Source organism: Perognathus longimembris, chromosome 1, assembly GCF_023159225.1.
Source record: "Perognathus longimembris pacificus isolate PPM17 chromosome 1, ASM2315922v1, whole genome shotgun sequence".
NCBI classification, from domain to species: Eukaryota; Metazoa; Chordata; class Mammalia; order Rodentia; family Heteromyidae; genus Perognathus; species Perognathus longimembris.
In genome coordinates, this window is record NC_063161.1 from 27,858,151 (window position 1) to 27,874,145 (window position 15,995).

A 15,995-nucleotide genomic window follows, 5' to 3' on the forward strand; every position below is an offset into this window, starting at 1 on the left:
GGTTCCAAGTATTTCAGAAAAAAAAATGTTCCAATGCATTTGTTAGTTTAAAAATAAAAATTATTTTAAACTCAATAACATAAAAAACAAAACTATTAAGAAGAAACCAAAAGAATCCCAATATACCCAATGGTTAACTTTATTATGACAATACAATCCAAGGAAAAATTTGGTTCTACTAAAAACAAACAGCCAGAGACAAAGAAACAAAAGCCCAACATAGAAGCCATACTGTTCAACACATCAGGAGGTCTTCTGAAATTACACAAATCTATTTAAATAAAAGAATGATGATTTTTAAACCTGAAAATAACTAATGAAGATTTACAGAATTCTCAAAAAAAAAAAACACTACAAAAATATGTATAAATTAGTATCACTTTAAGCTAGTATTTCTTAAGTTAGTAGTGGTAATGTGTATCAAATTCATTAATAAGATAATTGACAGAGATGTGTAACTTCCACTTTGAATCACCTAACCAGAAGGACTACAAAAGTATTATAGTGAGTTTATTTTAGATATATTTATATATTATATAAATTTCTTTGGATATTTTACAAACTGAACTTAATAATGTAGCTAAAAGTAACAAAATCTGCATCAAAATATTTAGGCACAACACGAAAGGGAAAACTCAGTCCAATTTAAGTGATACTCCTGGGTTTAAAATAGACTCGATATCCCTAAGTTCCAGGATGGCAAATTCTTAGAGTGTAATACAATAAGAGTATTAAATTTCAATGTGCAGAGAGACCATTATAATAGTTACTGGACAGTGTTGGCAGCAAAAAGAAATGTGACATTTCTGTTGGAAAAAAAAATCCAAATCAATTTAACTTCTATTGAATGAAAACTTTGAAGAAGTTCCAAACTGACCTGAATTAAGTGTTAATTATTGGCCCACCTCAGTAATTTCAGAAAACTAAGGCCTACATTACAATATTATATTTAAACCTGATTAATTTTTAAAGGATAATGTTCTGGTTTGGTCCTACAGTTTAAGCCATAAGAGCTGACACCAGCTTAACACCATCCAGAATTCCATGAATAAAACCATTTTGAATTCTGGAATACAGTTGCTGTGCCTTTTTTTTTTTTTTCTAGAGAGCAAACCTGTAATTTCTATAAGCTGCTGCTTTTAGAGGTTGAGAGAGAAAGAGAAATGATGCTCTTGCCTCTACTTCTAGCTGTGAAACAATAGGTGAGAAAGTTTGGTGGAGGTGGTACTAGTGGCAAAGTCCTCATAGAGCTTCCCAGGACTTCTGCATAACCTATCTGAGATTGGCAGCTAATAAAACAGAAGTCACCTTGTTACTCAGATGCAGCTAATTCTTAGATATGTGCAATTTTCACAGGGACAGTTCTGTTTTTAAGTTTGTTTCCCACCAGCGGCACATGCATTTTGCGTTGGCTCGATTATTTTGTCCATGTCTCCCTCTACTGGAAATTCGTGTTCTCATTTGTTTTGTGCTTTACATGTTTATTTTACACACTTAGTTTGGGGGCGAACTACGTCATTATCCCACAGGAATGCTTAGTAAGGTAGCTTACAGGATAGATTTTAAGGTAGGTTAATTCAGGAGTATACAAGGAAGATCATCTCTATAAATCAGGATAACTCTGTAATTTTTTTGGTCTGTTATCCTATTTCTATACTAGAGATGATATACAAGGAAAACCAGAGAAATCACATATACACGTTAGGTTATGAAAGTCTGAAGGCAGACAAGTGAATACTAAAATTTTTAAATTAAAAATGAAACAAAATCAACAAATGTGTATATAACATTTACAACGAATAAATAAGAGTAAGATTTCAGAAATAATGCCTATTTCCCTACTTGAATTTATACAACATGTTAAGTGAGATATCTATCAGGGTTCACTGCTCATCCCCATTTCCGCTAACATTTACTGCATATAAACACCATGTACGAGGCACTGTGTTGAACACTATTCACATGAAGGCATTATAAGCCCTCAGGGGCCTCTAACTTATTTAAATTTGCAAACCATTAAGTGGAAAGGAAAGTGAAACAGGGCAATATGATTCTAGACCTTGTTCTCAATTACTATGTTCCATTAACTTTTGTTGCCACAGTAAACAAGGTGGACAGCATAAAAAATCAAACCACCAGCAAACTTGGCTAAGACATTTCAGTCAATTCATTTTCATAAAACACTTTCCTTCACTCCCCTAACACCTCTCTGTCCACCCAAAGTGTCCTATTAAAAGGTAACTTTTACACATAATGACAATTGATAAGTCTCTGAAAAAAAATACAGTTCTTTTTTTAAGGTTTTCTTCAGGAACAGTGCAATTCAACTGTTCTAGATTCAATTGTGAACAAGAGGTCTTTGTACAGCATGAATGAATGAATGGATGCATGCATACATGCATGAACGACAACAATACTTAATACACTTACTATTGGAGCATCATCAACTACACAGGAGAAAGGAATTCTCCTCAGACTCTGTGGTTGTTGTAATCACTGAGGCCACTAGAAGGACTTCAATACTACCACTGAGCCTGTCAGGGAAGCATAAAACCTCATTTCAGCATGAAAGTTTATAATCTCAGGGTGTGCCAGGAGTGATTTAAAATAAAGAATGAGCTATCAGTTAAAATGCAAGTATGTACTACATTTTGAGATATAACTGTTATATGGATTGGAGAATTGTTGAATATGTAACTAGAATTTCATTAAGAAATCAATAGTAACATTAAATAATAAACCAGGATACAGAAACATTTTATATTTATTTCTACATTAATGTCCTACAAATGTTTTCAAAAGGTGTAAAACTTAACTGAACTCTTTTTTTTTTTTTTTTTTTTTGCCAGTCCTGGGCCTTGGACTCAGGGCATGAGTACTGTCCCTAGCTTCTTTTTGCTCAAGGCTAGCACTCTGCCACTTGAGCCACTGTGCCACTTCTGGCCATTTTCAATGAATGTGGTGCTGGGCAATCGAACCCAGGGCTTCATGCATACCAGGCAAGCACTCTTGACACTAGGCCATATTCCCAGATCCTTAACTGAACATTTTCATGCTCCTTCTCATACATCCAGTCTTATTTAATAGTATTGTTATTTAGTTCTGAAGTTAAAAATAGTCTTTACATTGTCACAAAATCCAGCCACTCTTTCATCCATATATAAAATAGTTTTTCATTTGGAACCCATCTCCCCATCTCCCCGTGGTTCAAACCCTACTTATAATAAACAGAGCTACTGCAGTAGCCACACGATTTGTATTGTACTTGTTAATAAAAACTCCCATAAGACAATGCTCAAAAAGGCTTGGCTTTTGTGAACATGTTTTCTAAAATAAAAATTCATTTTTATTCATCCCAAATTTAATCAAATCTTTCAAAGTTATAGCTTCCATAACAGTTGAATTTCATCTTCAGTGTTGAATAATTATTTAGCAGCATTCAACTAAAGGTTTGGTTTGTTTACTGAAATTTAAAAAGTAAAGATAGACTGATCTAAGTTTTATAAATGTCTGAGTGTACAACATCATTCTATAACTTACCAAGGGAGAAAGCAGAATACATATTGTTGCTTTTAAAATAAATCCATTTATATGACCCAGTTATGTGCTAGGAAACTTATTTCTCAAACTATTCAAGCTTAATTTTCAGCTGCATATGAAATGAAGAAATATGTTATTTAAACATGCATCCCACATTTGGACAGAATAAGATATAATTAACAAGGAATTGACATGCATGCCCTATTGTACCAATATTAACATCACATTGAATGTATAAATATACTTAACCATTCCAAGAGCATTTCACATTTAACTACATTATTTACAAAAATGAAATTAAGTGCAAAAGTAGAAAAAATTTACAGTATTTTCATTGTAGCACACTCTTTGTATAGCTTAATTTTCAGGGAAAAATATAAATAAAACAAAATTCAGAAATTCATTTGTTAAAATAAGTACAGATAAAAAGTAATTTGGGAGTGCCTACTATATGAAATAGTTTTCATGAAAGACTACTTCAACTCCTATTAGCTAAAAAAAATATTAAGAAACAAATGAATAAAATAACAAAGAATAGCTTAACATGGTGGAGGAAGGGGGTAAAATTTTACTGGAAAGATTTTAAAGAGTAATTTGGAAAGTAACACAGATAACACGTGTACATTTTTAAGTTCAAAGATGAAAAACAAAACAAACAAACAAGAACAACAAAAACCCAACTAGCTGTGCACCAGCTACTCTAGCAATTCTAGCTACTCCAGCAACTGACATTTAGAGGGTTGTGTTAAGGTTGGAGGGAAAGGAAACCCACCATGTGGTTCAGGCAGAGAAGAGTTTGTTGGGGGGGAGGCAAACTGCCAACACACACAAGATGGTGGCATGGGGAGACAGAGGGCAAAGAAAAAGAGAAAAAAGAGAACAAGAGGGAAAAAGAAGGAGAGCAGGAACTTGTATTGAGCTGAATTATGTAGGGAAAGGCAGGAGATATGGCCAGGTGGATTGGATGTGACCTTAGAGAAGGAGTTAACTGCCTCCAGGGGGGCCAGTTACCTAGGTAACACAGGTACTGGGCTCAGATTTAAAGGGGGGGGCATCTGCATTGGAGCCCTCCCTGGAGTGGACCTTACATGTAGTGAAGTCAGACAAAGCAGAAAGACTCCCCCAGACTCTATTTCCAAAATCATCAGCAAAAAGCTGGGCTGAAGGTATGGCTCATGAGATAAAGTGCCAGTTGAATATACAAGCCCAAGTGATCAGGAGTCTCCGAGTTCAAACCATAATACCACTAAAACAATTTTTTTTAATGGAACAAAAGAGACCTGGAGGCATGGCTTGAGTGGTAGAGTACCTGATTGAAAATGAGCCAAGCTAAGTTAAAACACCATTATTGCAAAAAAAAAGTTGAACTTGTAATTTGAAAAAATGGGATAAACTTAATGAAATAAAAACTAAATGAAATAAATGAAAAATGAAATGAAATTAAAATCATGGAAAGGGAAATTAATAAAAATATGACAGTCAAAAAGTATCCGCTAGCTGGGGATATGGCCTAGTGGCAAGAGCACTTGCCTCCTATACATGAAGCCCTGGGTTCGATTCCCCAGCACCACATATACAGAAAATGGCCAGAAGTGGCGCTGTGACTCAAGTGGCAGAGTGCTAGCCTTGAGCAAAAAGAAGCCAGGGACAGTGCTCAGGCCCTGAGTCCAAGGCCCAGGACTGGCAAAAAAAAAAAAAAAGTATCCGCTAGTGGGCTGGGGATATGGCCTAGTGGCAAGAGTGCTTGCCTTGTATACATGAGGCCCTGGGTTAAATTCCCCAGCACCACATATACAGAAAATGGCCAGAAGTGGCGCTGTGGCTCAAGTGTTAGAGTGCTAGCCTTGAGCAAAAAGAAGCCAGGGACAGTGCTCAGGCCCTGAGTCCAAGCCCTAGGACTGGCCAAAAAAAAAAAGAAAAAAAGTATCTGCTAGGAAAAGCTCAGAATGTAAGACTTTATATATTACTGTATCTGAGAAAAGCAAAATTTAATTCTCCAGCCACTTCAAATGGGAAGAAAAAGACTATGATTGGAAAGTATATCTATATATTTTTATTTGTTTCACACAATTAGTGGTGTCTATTATCTTCCCTACTGATATGTAAAGATTTGAAGACAAAGATTATACTTTGGTTCACTCTTAGATTTATTATCAAATACGTAGGTCTGTGTAATAATGAAAAACTTATAATTATTTTTGCAAAAATAAATCAGGGCATCGACAACCAGGCACCCATGTTTGAAGGTCTGAATCATCCATTAATAGCTGTGTTCCTGGCAAATTAAATCGCAATTTTACATGTTGAGAATAAAAAAAGGAACATTATGCAAAGCTGATTTAACAGATTCACTGAAATCTTCATGAAAACCTTTAATACACTGCAACATATATGCTAAATATCAAATAACCAAATGGTCATTAGACTGTGTGAGTCAATCTCATTCTCCTGTTTCATAGAGTCCGTTAAATCCCTATGAGGGTCTTGGACTCTGTATTTAAAGAAAGTTTGTCTTTGCTTCTTTTTGAAGACAAACGTAAGTTGCTCATTCAACAAATGTTCACTGAAGCACTTGATTTTCAGCACTTCTCTAGGTGCTGAGAATACATCAGTTGCAACAAATACTCTTCATGAACTAATTTGACATGCTTTCCTGAGAGTACAGGGTATCATGAGAGGAAACAGAAGAGGTGCATAGCTTTCTCACAATAAAGACTTTAAAGAACCAATGTTTACCTCACAGGGCTTACAGAAACCCACTGGCATATAACAAATGTAACAGTTTTAAAGCACTTTTTAAAACATATTGGATTTTACTGCTACCAGTCTAGTACAAGACACAATAGCAATAACATTTCCCGAAAGTCTCCTACACATACTTTTTTTTTTCACCACTGTGTGGTGTAACTTTCAAATAATTCATCATTTCAAATACACGTTAGAGTCGATCGCTATGGTGCCTAAAAGATTTCAAATGTTCCCGGTCACACACTCAAAACAAAAAACTACTGAACTTTCAAATCAATGAAAGCTTCAGCCTAGTCGGTGGGTAGCAGTTTCCCTGGCCTCACGCCTCACTCCTGGCCACGCCCCGCGAGCTAGCCCGCTCCCCAGGCCCCACCCCGCCCACCTGCCATTCATTCACCTGAGTCCCCTTCCGAATCCACCAGGGGGCGCGCGTCAGGGGGCGGACACTCCGACCTCGCTGCCGACTTCCTCAAAGCCGCCAGCACCGTGTCTGGCGGCAGGCCGATCATTTCTTCCCATACAGACTTTGTGTAGAAGTCCACCGTGTGTGCGTTAGAAATGGGCAGGGCGTCCCTTAAAAACTTCAACAATCCCTGCAACTTGGCACGCAACGTGGACAAGTCGTGGGTCCTCGGGAGTGGGAAGGGGGCCGCCATAAAGCTCTCCGTCCCGAGCTGTAGGTGGCGCAAACATGGCCGTGAGGAGACGGCTCTGCCTTCAAGTAGCACAGACCAGGTTAGTAGAGCTCCGAGCCGAAACTTTTGTAGCGGATTGGTGATTGATTGCTTTAGCCCGGTGACGCTTTTTTTTTTGAGCGTCCGCGTCAGTGAGCAATCCAGGAAGTTGTTCTACAATGGCGCCGATGAAGCCGGCTGGGAAGAGCCGCGTCGAGAGTTTGGGGCCGCGTCGCGGAGGGGTCGGAATCGGGAACGAGAATGGAAGGCGGAAGACGTGGCGACCTAACTACTCTCAAGGCTTCGTGGGCAGCGTGCGCGAGGGTAAGACCTCACGCTGGTTAAGGCCCTGGGTGCGCGGTCCGCCCAAGCTCGGGCGGAGCCTGTGAGACACAGAACTGGTCCTCACGTGAGCTAAGGGGGGGAAGTCGGTCCTCCCCGACCTCTGCGTGGGGAGCGAGGTGGTGTTTTCCATTTAAAGCGTTCATCAAAACTCGTTTCCTCTGTAGCCGAAAACAGGGAGCGTCCGCGGCCCCACAGGTGCTTAAGTTCTTACCCTTGCTTTCGCATCTGTACCAGAGCCTTGCCCAGTATTATTGCAAACACTACCCCATTAGTTCTACCCTCTCATCTTAAAATTTTCTTGGCTAGTTTTCCTTTTTTTGATCTTTCTGTCGGTGAGGTTCCCCACATCTCCTGATAAATTGCTAACTCTTCGCTGTCTTTATTTTTTCATTGGCCCTGGAGCGTGAATTCAGGAGCTGGGCACTGTCCCTGAGTTGTTTTTTCCTTTTAAGCCCAAGGCCTGAGACACATCTCCCCTTTCACCTTTTTTTCCTCCTGTTTAAGTGGAGAGTTTCATGGACTTTCCTGACAAGGGTGGCTTCGAACCGCAATCCTAGGATCTCATCCTTCTGAGTAGCTAGAAATAAAAGCCTGAGCCACCTGTGCTCGGCTTTTTTAAATATTATTTTTCTTCTTTTTTGTTGAAGTATTTCTGGATACAAGTTGATTAGTTAATTTCTCCAAATGAGAAACTATGACAGCTGTTGTTTCAACCTTCAAGTATTTATTGGAAGCCCAGATTATATTTTCAAATGAATTTTATCGGGTTAAATGTATATTTTATGGAATATGTATCAGATGAGATATACTGAGGTGAATTACATTTCAATTCAAGTTGTGCAACAGTTTGGTCATTTTTAATTTTTTGCCTGTGTCTGTGTAATATGAATTGAGGACCAACTTCTTCAATCCATTCAGCTTAAATTTGTTGGTTGACCTAAAGCAAAACAAAATAAATCTTAGCATATAAATCTGTTAATGTAAAGAGTTTCTTATTGGTTTTCCTTCAACTTAAATCCTGTGGAAATAGTTAACTGAACTTTTGCAATGTAGGACAAGGCTTTGCATTTCGGAGAAAACTGAAGATTCAGAAACACTACAGGAAATTGCAGTGGAAGGAAAAGAAGAGTCAATTGTCCCAGGAATCCCAGTTCACAGACCACTATCCAGATCATCTGAAGCATCTCTATCTAGCTGAAGAAGAAAGGCTCAGGAAGCAACAAAGAAGAGTTGAACACCATTTGTCAAAAGAAGCAGCTGACCAGCCTGTGCCTGAAGAAGACTCCGACACTGACCAGACTTTGCCAAAGGATCTATGTGGTGGTGTTCAACAGCTTCCGCCAGAAGAGCAAGATAGCCAGACAGTACAGTATGTGTATACTTTTTAAAAATCTTTTGCTTTAAATATTAGTGTTTTATGAAAGGTATCATAATACATTTTATATATAGGTATTGCATTTTTCTTAATACATTTTCTGACATTACAGTTATATTAGGTAAATGTTTTCATGTAATCTTCTTAGCTTTAAATGACTAAACTAGGTTACTGTAGCATTAGTGAAATAGTAAAATGAGAATTAGATCAGAGTTTTAGATTCCTGTTTCAAAAATATGAAACTTAGACTGTAATTAGTTCCTGTTGTTGAATATTTTCTTTAAAAAATAGCTCTTTTTTACAATTACTAAAAATGTGTGATCATAAGCAGCTTTGATTTTAGACTTAACCCTTAGAATCTTAGACTTAACCCTTTGAATCTTTGTGTTCTCTAAAATGGAAAGGATAGAATAAGTCATTGAGAGCCATCATGTTATATTGTGATGACAGTTTACAACGGGCACTTAGAAATGCTTATGATTGTTAATTACCTCTGTTCCTATTACTAGTCTTATTTTCGAAGGAGAGGAAATAGGTTACAGTTAAAAGCAAATGTCATAGCTCCATAACACTTTTCATTTCTAGAACCTAACTTTTATAAAACTTTCTACATATATTTGGAGTACAATATTCTGAAATCTAATCCTGTAAGAAATTAAACATCAATAGGAAGTATAATTTTTGTAGTAAAATTTTGTATTTTAAATTGTTAATTGTGCTGCAAGTAAAATGTACTCCAGAAAAAAAAAATAGTTGAGTAAAAGCAGTCTAAAAAAGTAAATTGTCATTCTCAGTGGTGATTGAAATGAAGTGAAATCATGAGACAAAATCAGAAAAACAGAATCATATTTAAATACTACTTTTAGGCAAAAACAGGAATATGGTGTCATTAAAAACGTTAACTGGTCAGAGCTGGAAACTTGGGGAATACAGTGATAGATAAGTCAGCAGAAGAAAGGTATATGAGAAATAGGGATTGGTCAGCCACAAAAACTGTAGGAAATGACAAGCAACAAGGAAACTAAGGAAAATGATGAAGAACAGATCTTTGAGTCTGTGGTTTATGCAATCATTGGTAATTTTCAAGAGATTTTCAGTAGATAACCCTGATAAAGCTTGTGTGCGTGCAGGCATGCTTGTTATTTGAAGCCGTTGATTATGGATATGATTGCCTAAAGACAAAATCAAAACTAAAAAGAAACATGTTGCAGAAAGTTCTGGAAGAGTAGAAAGATACTCAGTGTGACAGAGGAAGTGCTTGTAGGAGGAATTCACCCAAACTGAAGTTGAATTTTCAAGAACAGTGAGTAGTCAATTAAAAGAGACCGGAGAGCATTTATTTGTAGGACATCATTATTGTCTTGGAAAAGATGGAATAGTAGAACAGAAGTCAGATATCATAGGTAACAAGTGATAATCATGGTATAGTCTGTTTTCTATTGTTTTTGAAACTTGATTAAATTAGGGAACTAGATTAGCAGTTAGAAGAGGACCATCTGGTAATACATAGTTTTAACAAGGGAGCCACTGAAATATATATTATAATTATGGTATGAGAATAATGAAAAGTTGAGAGACAGTGGACAGGAAGATTATTACTGTATCATGTATGCAGAGGAAAAATTCCAAGTATCGTACCCTTGGGAATCTTAAGATTTTCAAAGAGGAAAATAGATTTTGAGGTAGAACACTTCTAAATGGAGACTAGGCCCAAAGCATGGTAATGTTTCATGAGTAGATGGTTAGAAGATTTTGAATTTCTTACTCTTGTCTTTTTAACAACTTAAGATCTTTCAAGGCTTTCTGCAGTTCCCCTGGTTAAATATTTCTCCAGGAATTTGTATTACTCAAATTTTATTGCTTTATCTTAAAAACTACAGTAGTTTCTAATGTCAGTTTTTCACATTTTACTAATAAAAAATTAATGCTTTGTATCTTTCCTATTTTCTTTAATTAAATTCCATTTATTTTTAGGCTATAACCCCTTTTTGCTGGTTATTTAAAGATGGAGTCTTGGGCTTTTCTACCCAGGCTGCCTTCAAACTTTTGTCCTTTGAATTTTAGCCTCCTGAATAGCTAGTATCATCAGCATGAAAGTATTAAATTATCTTTAATAATTGTAACTTATTTTTTTAATTTATGTTATAAAGTTCTGTGACTTTTCCAAAGAAAAATAAAAAGAAAACTTCAAATCAAAAAGCAAAAGAAGAATATGAACAGATCCAGGCTAAGCGTGCTGCTAAGAAACAAGTAAGTTTTCCTTTTAAAATAATTAAGTAGCTTTTACTTAAATGCATGTTTAAGCCACGAGTTTCTTTCTGTGCTTAGTTGTTCAATGGATGATTACTGTGAGCAGAACTGGATAATTGTGTTGTATTCAAATTCCTTCATTACATACATTTACGCAGGCAATGCTTGTAGGCTAAGAATAGGATATTAAAGAAACTAATCATGGATTAATAATATGAGCATTTCAGATACTGTTGCTTAAGGAATGGATCAGAAACTTGCATTTTTATGTTAAGATGTGAAAACTACCAACTTGAGAAAAATATGGATGATTTCCATAATTTTACATTGAAACAGGTAAAAAAAAAAAAACAGAGGAAGTATTAGGATAAAATGTTGTGAATTGTTTTTTCCAATTAAAAAAAAAAAATACCAGGGCTGGAAATGTGGCCTAGTGGTAGAGTGCTTGCCTCACATACATGAAGCCCTGGGTTCTGTTCCTCAGCACCACATAAACAGAAAAAGTCAGAAGTGGCACTGTGGCTCAAGTGGTAGATTGCTAGCCTTGAGCAAAAGGAAGCCAGGGACAATGCTCAGGCCCTGAGTCCCAAGTCCTAGGACTGGCAAAAAAAAAAAACAAAACGGTTTTAAATCAGGAGAAAGTTGCCACTATATTATCATTCTAAAAAAACCAGAAGAATTATAGCATACTTTTCCAAATGAGTAAAACAAATTATAGCTTCAATAGAATTCTCATATATTGCAGAGGTTGTGGTTAGTTTCTTTTTATATTAAAGCTTCATTCGTCAAACATCCTAGAGATGTCACTAATGTGCATGTTTATGTTTAAAAATATGTATAGTTAAGAAAGCAGTTGAACATTAAAAGTATTTGTAACTCATATAGTAAGATGAGACAAACATTTCTCCAGAATACTGGACCTTTGTTTTATCTTGTATTGCATTACACTTTACCTAACCATCTGCTGTCTGCCAACACCTTGGAAAATAGTATCAGAAAAAATTCAGTAGAGACCATTATGCTGTACAGTATTTAAAAGTATTCTTTTAAAAGGATTTAAAATTAGATCTTTGTGATCATGAAGGCAGCATCATAGACCTTGAAAATCTCAAATGTTTCTTATACACAAGCAACATCATTACCCATAAAAACTCAAAATTGTTAAGAATATTATTAGTAAAATATAGTAAGCATTTAAAAAATGTTTGGAAAATATTTCATGGCAATAAACTAGGCTCGATATTTTCTATTTCACTACTAAGGTTTGGATCTTTATGTTCTTATTAAAATAAATATAGGGCTGGGAATATGGCCTAGTGGCAAGAGTGCTTGCCTTATTGTATACATGAAACCCTGGGTTTGATTCCCCAGTACCACATATATAGAAAAGGCCAGAAGTGGCACTGTGGCTCAAGTGGCAGAGTGCTAGCCTTGAGCAAAAAGGAACCAGGGACAGTGCTCCCTGAGTCCAAAGCCCAGGACTGGCCAAAAAAAAAAAAAAAAAAAAACCAACAAAACATAAAATAAATATAATGCTATACCTTTTGTGAATACAATTTTAATAACACAATGGGACTTGACAAAATTTGGTTTGAGATTCAGGTTTACCACTTACTGGGGAACTTGGGCCTGTCATGTACAGTATTCACTGAGCTAGGCTCATCTGTAAGATAAACATCATCAGTTAGCAAAAAACCCCAAAAACAGAAAGGCTCTTTGAGCTGGGTACACAGGTGGCTCATGCTTATAATCTTAGTTACTCGGAAGGCTGAGATCTCAGAATTGCCATTCAAAATCAGTCCACACAGGAAAGTCTCTGAGCTAGAAAAAGCTGTAAGTGGAACTGTGGTTCTAGTGATAGAATAGTAAGTAGCCTTGAGATAAAAATACAGAGATAGCACCCAAGCCCCAAATTCAAGCCCCTCAGACTAGCACACAATACACACACAATAACACTTTCAGACAAAGAATGGGATATTGTCTGATTTCACACAACACGTACTTTAGACACACATGTGCCTAAGTAAATGTAAAGCCTTATCTTTCTGTAATGTGTCATATTATGTCTGATTATGGCTCCATGGGTTACACAAGAACTAGAAAAACTGCACAGACAATAGAATTTCTTTGTACCCGGACTTGAGTCTATAGTACCCAAAGAAATGAGCACGGTCCCAGAATCCTAATTTAGCAGTGTTTGAGACATAAACAGAAAGCAGTAAATAGCATATTTTAAACTAAACATACAAATGAAGTAACAAAACGATGAAAATTAATTTTGGTACATGATGGAAGATGAGATTAATGCGCTTTTTTTTTTTTTTTTGCCAGTCCTAGGCCTTGAGACTCAAGGCTAGCACTCTGCAAGCTTGAGTCACAGAGCCACTTCTGGCCTTTGCTATATATGTGGTACTGAGGAATTGAACCTAGGGCTTCATGTATACAAGGCAAGCACTCTTGCCACTAGGCCATATTCCCAGCCCCGAGACTAATCAACTTTTAATATGTCCATAACTGTTTTTGTTTTTTTGTTTTTGCCAGTCCTGGAGCTTGAACTCAGGGCCTGAGTACTGTCCCTGGATTCTTTTTGCTCAAAGCTAGCACTCTACCTCTTGAGCCACAGCTCCACTTTTGGCTTTTTTTCTATATATGTGGTACTGAGGAATTGAACCTATGGCTTCATGTATACAACAAGGCAAGCACTCTACCACTAGTCCATATTCACAGCCTTGTCCATAACTATTTACCTTGTCTCTTTTATCTAGTTTTATATGTATACAAATACATAGAGCTTGACAATGAGTATATTTTTCCATTGTATACCAGGGATAGTATTGGAAGAAAAAGGTTACTGTTCTTCATTAGGGAAACTAGTTACATTTTTACAATATAAGAAAAAACTTTAGGGTATTTGCATGGTATTAGCCACCTCAAAAACAATTTCTATAAGTACTATTTAATGAAAGTTATTGTATTTATATTTTCAGGAATTTGAGAGGAGAAAACAAGAGAGAGAAGAAGCCCAAAGACTCTACAAAAAGAAAAAAATGGAAATGTTCAAAATATTGAGCAAAAAGACTAAAAAGGGCCAACCAAACTTGAATTTACAAATGGAATATCTTCTTCAAAAAATACAGGAAAAAAGTTAAGACAGTTTGTCCTTACAGGTTGAAATATCTCCTGTCTCTAGGGCTCTTTTGTACATGTACTGGTGAGCCTCCAAGCAATGAGCTTTAGTTGACACAAACTGTATTATGAAATTGCAAATATTTTTGTTCTTGTTAAATTTTCTGTATATGTACTCGTCTGACTTGCTTATTTTATTTACTTCTGAAGGGAGGGGGCTTGAAGAGCTTAAAAACCTTCTGTTGGGTAGATAAGCTCAAACTGAAAATATTTTTGTACTATATATAGAACTTATATGAAATAAAATATTTTTAAAATGAAAGAGCAAAGCTTTCTGTGAAATATTTCAGTGATAGAGATTTTTTCAGTTTATTCTGCGACACGGTGAGGCTTTAAATTCATTTTCATAAGCCTAGTGCTTATTATTCATTTAACAAGTCAGTGCCTAGGATACCTAGCTAATCCTAGCTACTAAGTCAGTTGAGATCCAGAGTAAAGTACTTCAGGGCTAGCTAGCTAAGGCAGAAAATCACTAAATTCCATCTCCAAAATAACCAGCAAAACACAGACCTAGAGACAAGACTCAAGTGGTGAAATGCCACTTGAGAGAGCATGCAAGCATGAAGCTCTGAGTTCAAATCCCAGTACTGCTGAAATAAATTCATTTTAATGATGAGGGAGGGAAAGACTCATCTTAGAGTTTTTATTTGCCTTAATTTTACTATATCCTGCAGGAGAATGGATTTTTCTTCAGGACAATGGATTTTTCAGAAACCTGAGTGAACACCAAAGTACTTTGTCCTGATGGTAATGTAGACTTCCTAAAGTAGGTTGAAGTCAAGCATGGAGGAGCATGCCTATCGTCTGAACACCTGGAAGACAAAGCCAAAGGAATTGGTAGTTTAAAGCTACCTTGGACTATACACAAAGTTCCAGGCTAACCTGAACTATATCATGAGACAGTTTTTCCAAAACAACAAAAAAGTAGTTTGACTTAAAACAACCTAATATCTTACATGCATTCCCATAAATAAAGAGCATGGCGTATTAATAAAAGACCTGTTAGTTGATGATGGAAATACAGTAGGTTCACAGTAAAAGGAATCAAATCCTGTGGGAAGAGCCTGTAACTAAAAATATTGTCATTGTGTAATGCCTTTGGTAACCTTGTCAGCTGAGAGGAATAACTTTCTCTTGAATTGTAACTCCAGGAAAATAAAAAGACTGAACTACAATTATTGTAAACAAAAGGATCATACAATAATAGTTGTAAGATTTAATTTTATGCATGATGGCAATGTAGTTTGAAATTTAAATTGAGGGAGTTTTTTCCCTCCACTAATTTCATTTGAAAGTACCATACAAGATGCTTACAAAACACTAAGCTTATTCTTGGGTTGAGGCTCAACTGTTAGTGCCTTTAACATGAATGAGCATGAATGAGTGGCTGAGTTCACTCCTCAGAACCATCCCAAAAGAAAAAGCTTAAAAATACTTTGTACACTGCTGCACTTGAAATATGTAGGATGCCAAAATCTAGCCTGTAAACACAGTACATGATTATGTGGAGTAAAAGATTTCACTCAGGATATTTGTTCATGATTTCGTGAAAGGGGATCTGTATTAAGGGAAATATTCTTTAAAACTTTATATCCAGGGATCTTACAGGAGAGCAAATGTCAAATAATGGAATACTTGGGCAAAATACCAATCTGTGAGACATATAAAACAATGAATGTGGTAGAAAATCACCCAAGGAATCTCATAAAGACATCATTTATCACATTTTAGGAAGCATCAGGCCAATTGGTGCCTTAAAGAAGAGATTCTACCTGATGAAGGGAGGTTTCATGGGAGACATGGCATTTGAGAAAAGCCTTCAATAGTGTTAACATTAGAGATGAAGATAGGAGGAAAAATACAAAGGGAGAGAAGCA

The 15,995-nt window shown here is 36.3% G+C and overlaps 2 protein-coding genes across 5 annotated transcripts in view; one reads left to right on the forward strand and one right to left on the reverse strand.

Annotated features, from left to right (window-relative positions):
• Positions 1–6,998, reverse strand: part of Mettl25 (methyltransferase like 25) — a 45,590-nt gene extending 38,592 nt beyond the window's left edge. The window contains exons 1-2 of one of the 4 annotated variants that reach the window (XM_048358688.1): positions 6,686–6,820; positions 3,541–3,649 (exon numbers count right to left, since the gene is read on the reverse strand). In XM_048358688.1, coding sequence (XP_048214645.1) covers positions 3,541–3,562 — 22 coding nt within the window. In that variant the 5' untranslated portion in view covers positions 3,563–3,649; positions 6,686–6,820. Of the gene's footprint in view, positions 1–2,430; positions 2,535–3,540; positions 3,650–6,685 lie in introns of those variants that run through there. The other 3 variants (XM_048358700.1, XM_048358694.1, XM_048358682.1) reach the window with 3 other exon arrangements.
• Positions 6,999–7,096: 98 nt separating this feature from the next.
• On the forward strand, positions 7,097–15,308 carry Ccdc59 (coiled-coil domain containing 59). Its single transcript, XM_048358713.1, has 5 exons — positions 7,097–7,286; positions 8,361–8,676; positions 10,833–10,932; positions 13,920–14,849; positions 14,908–15,308. Exons 1-4 carry the CDS (start codon positions 7,142–7,144, stop codon positions 14,079–14,081), a joined length of 723 nt encoding a protein of 240 aa, XP_048214670.1. The 5' UTR covers positions 7,097–7,141; the 3' UTR covers positions 14,082–14,849; positions 14,908–15,308.
• The last annotated feature ends 687 nt before the right edge of the window (positions 15,309–15,995 follow it).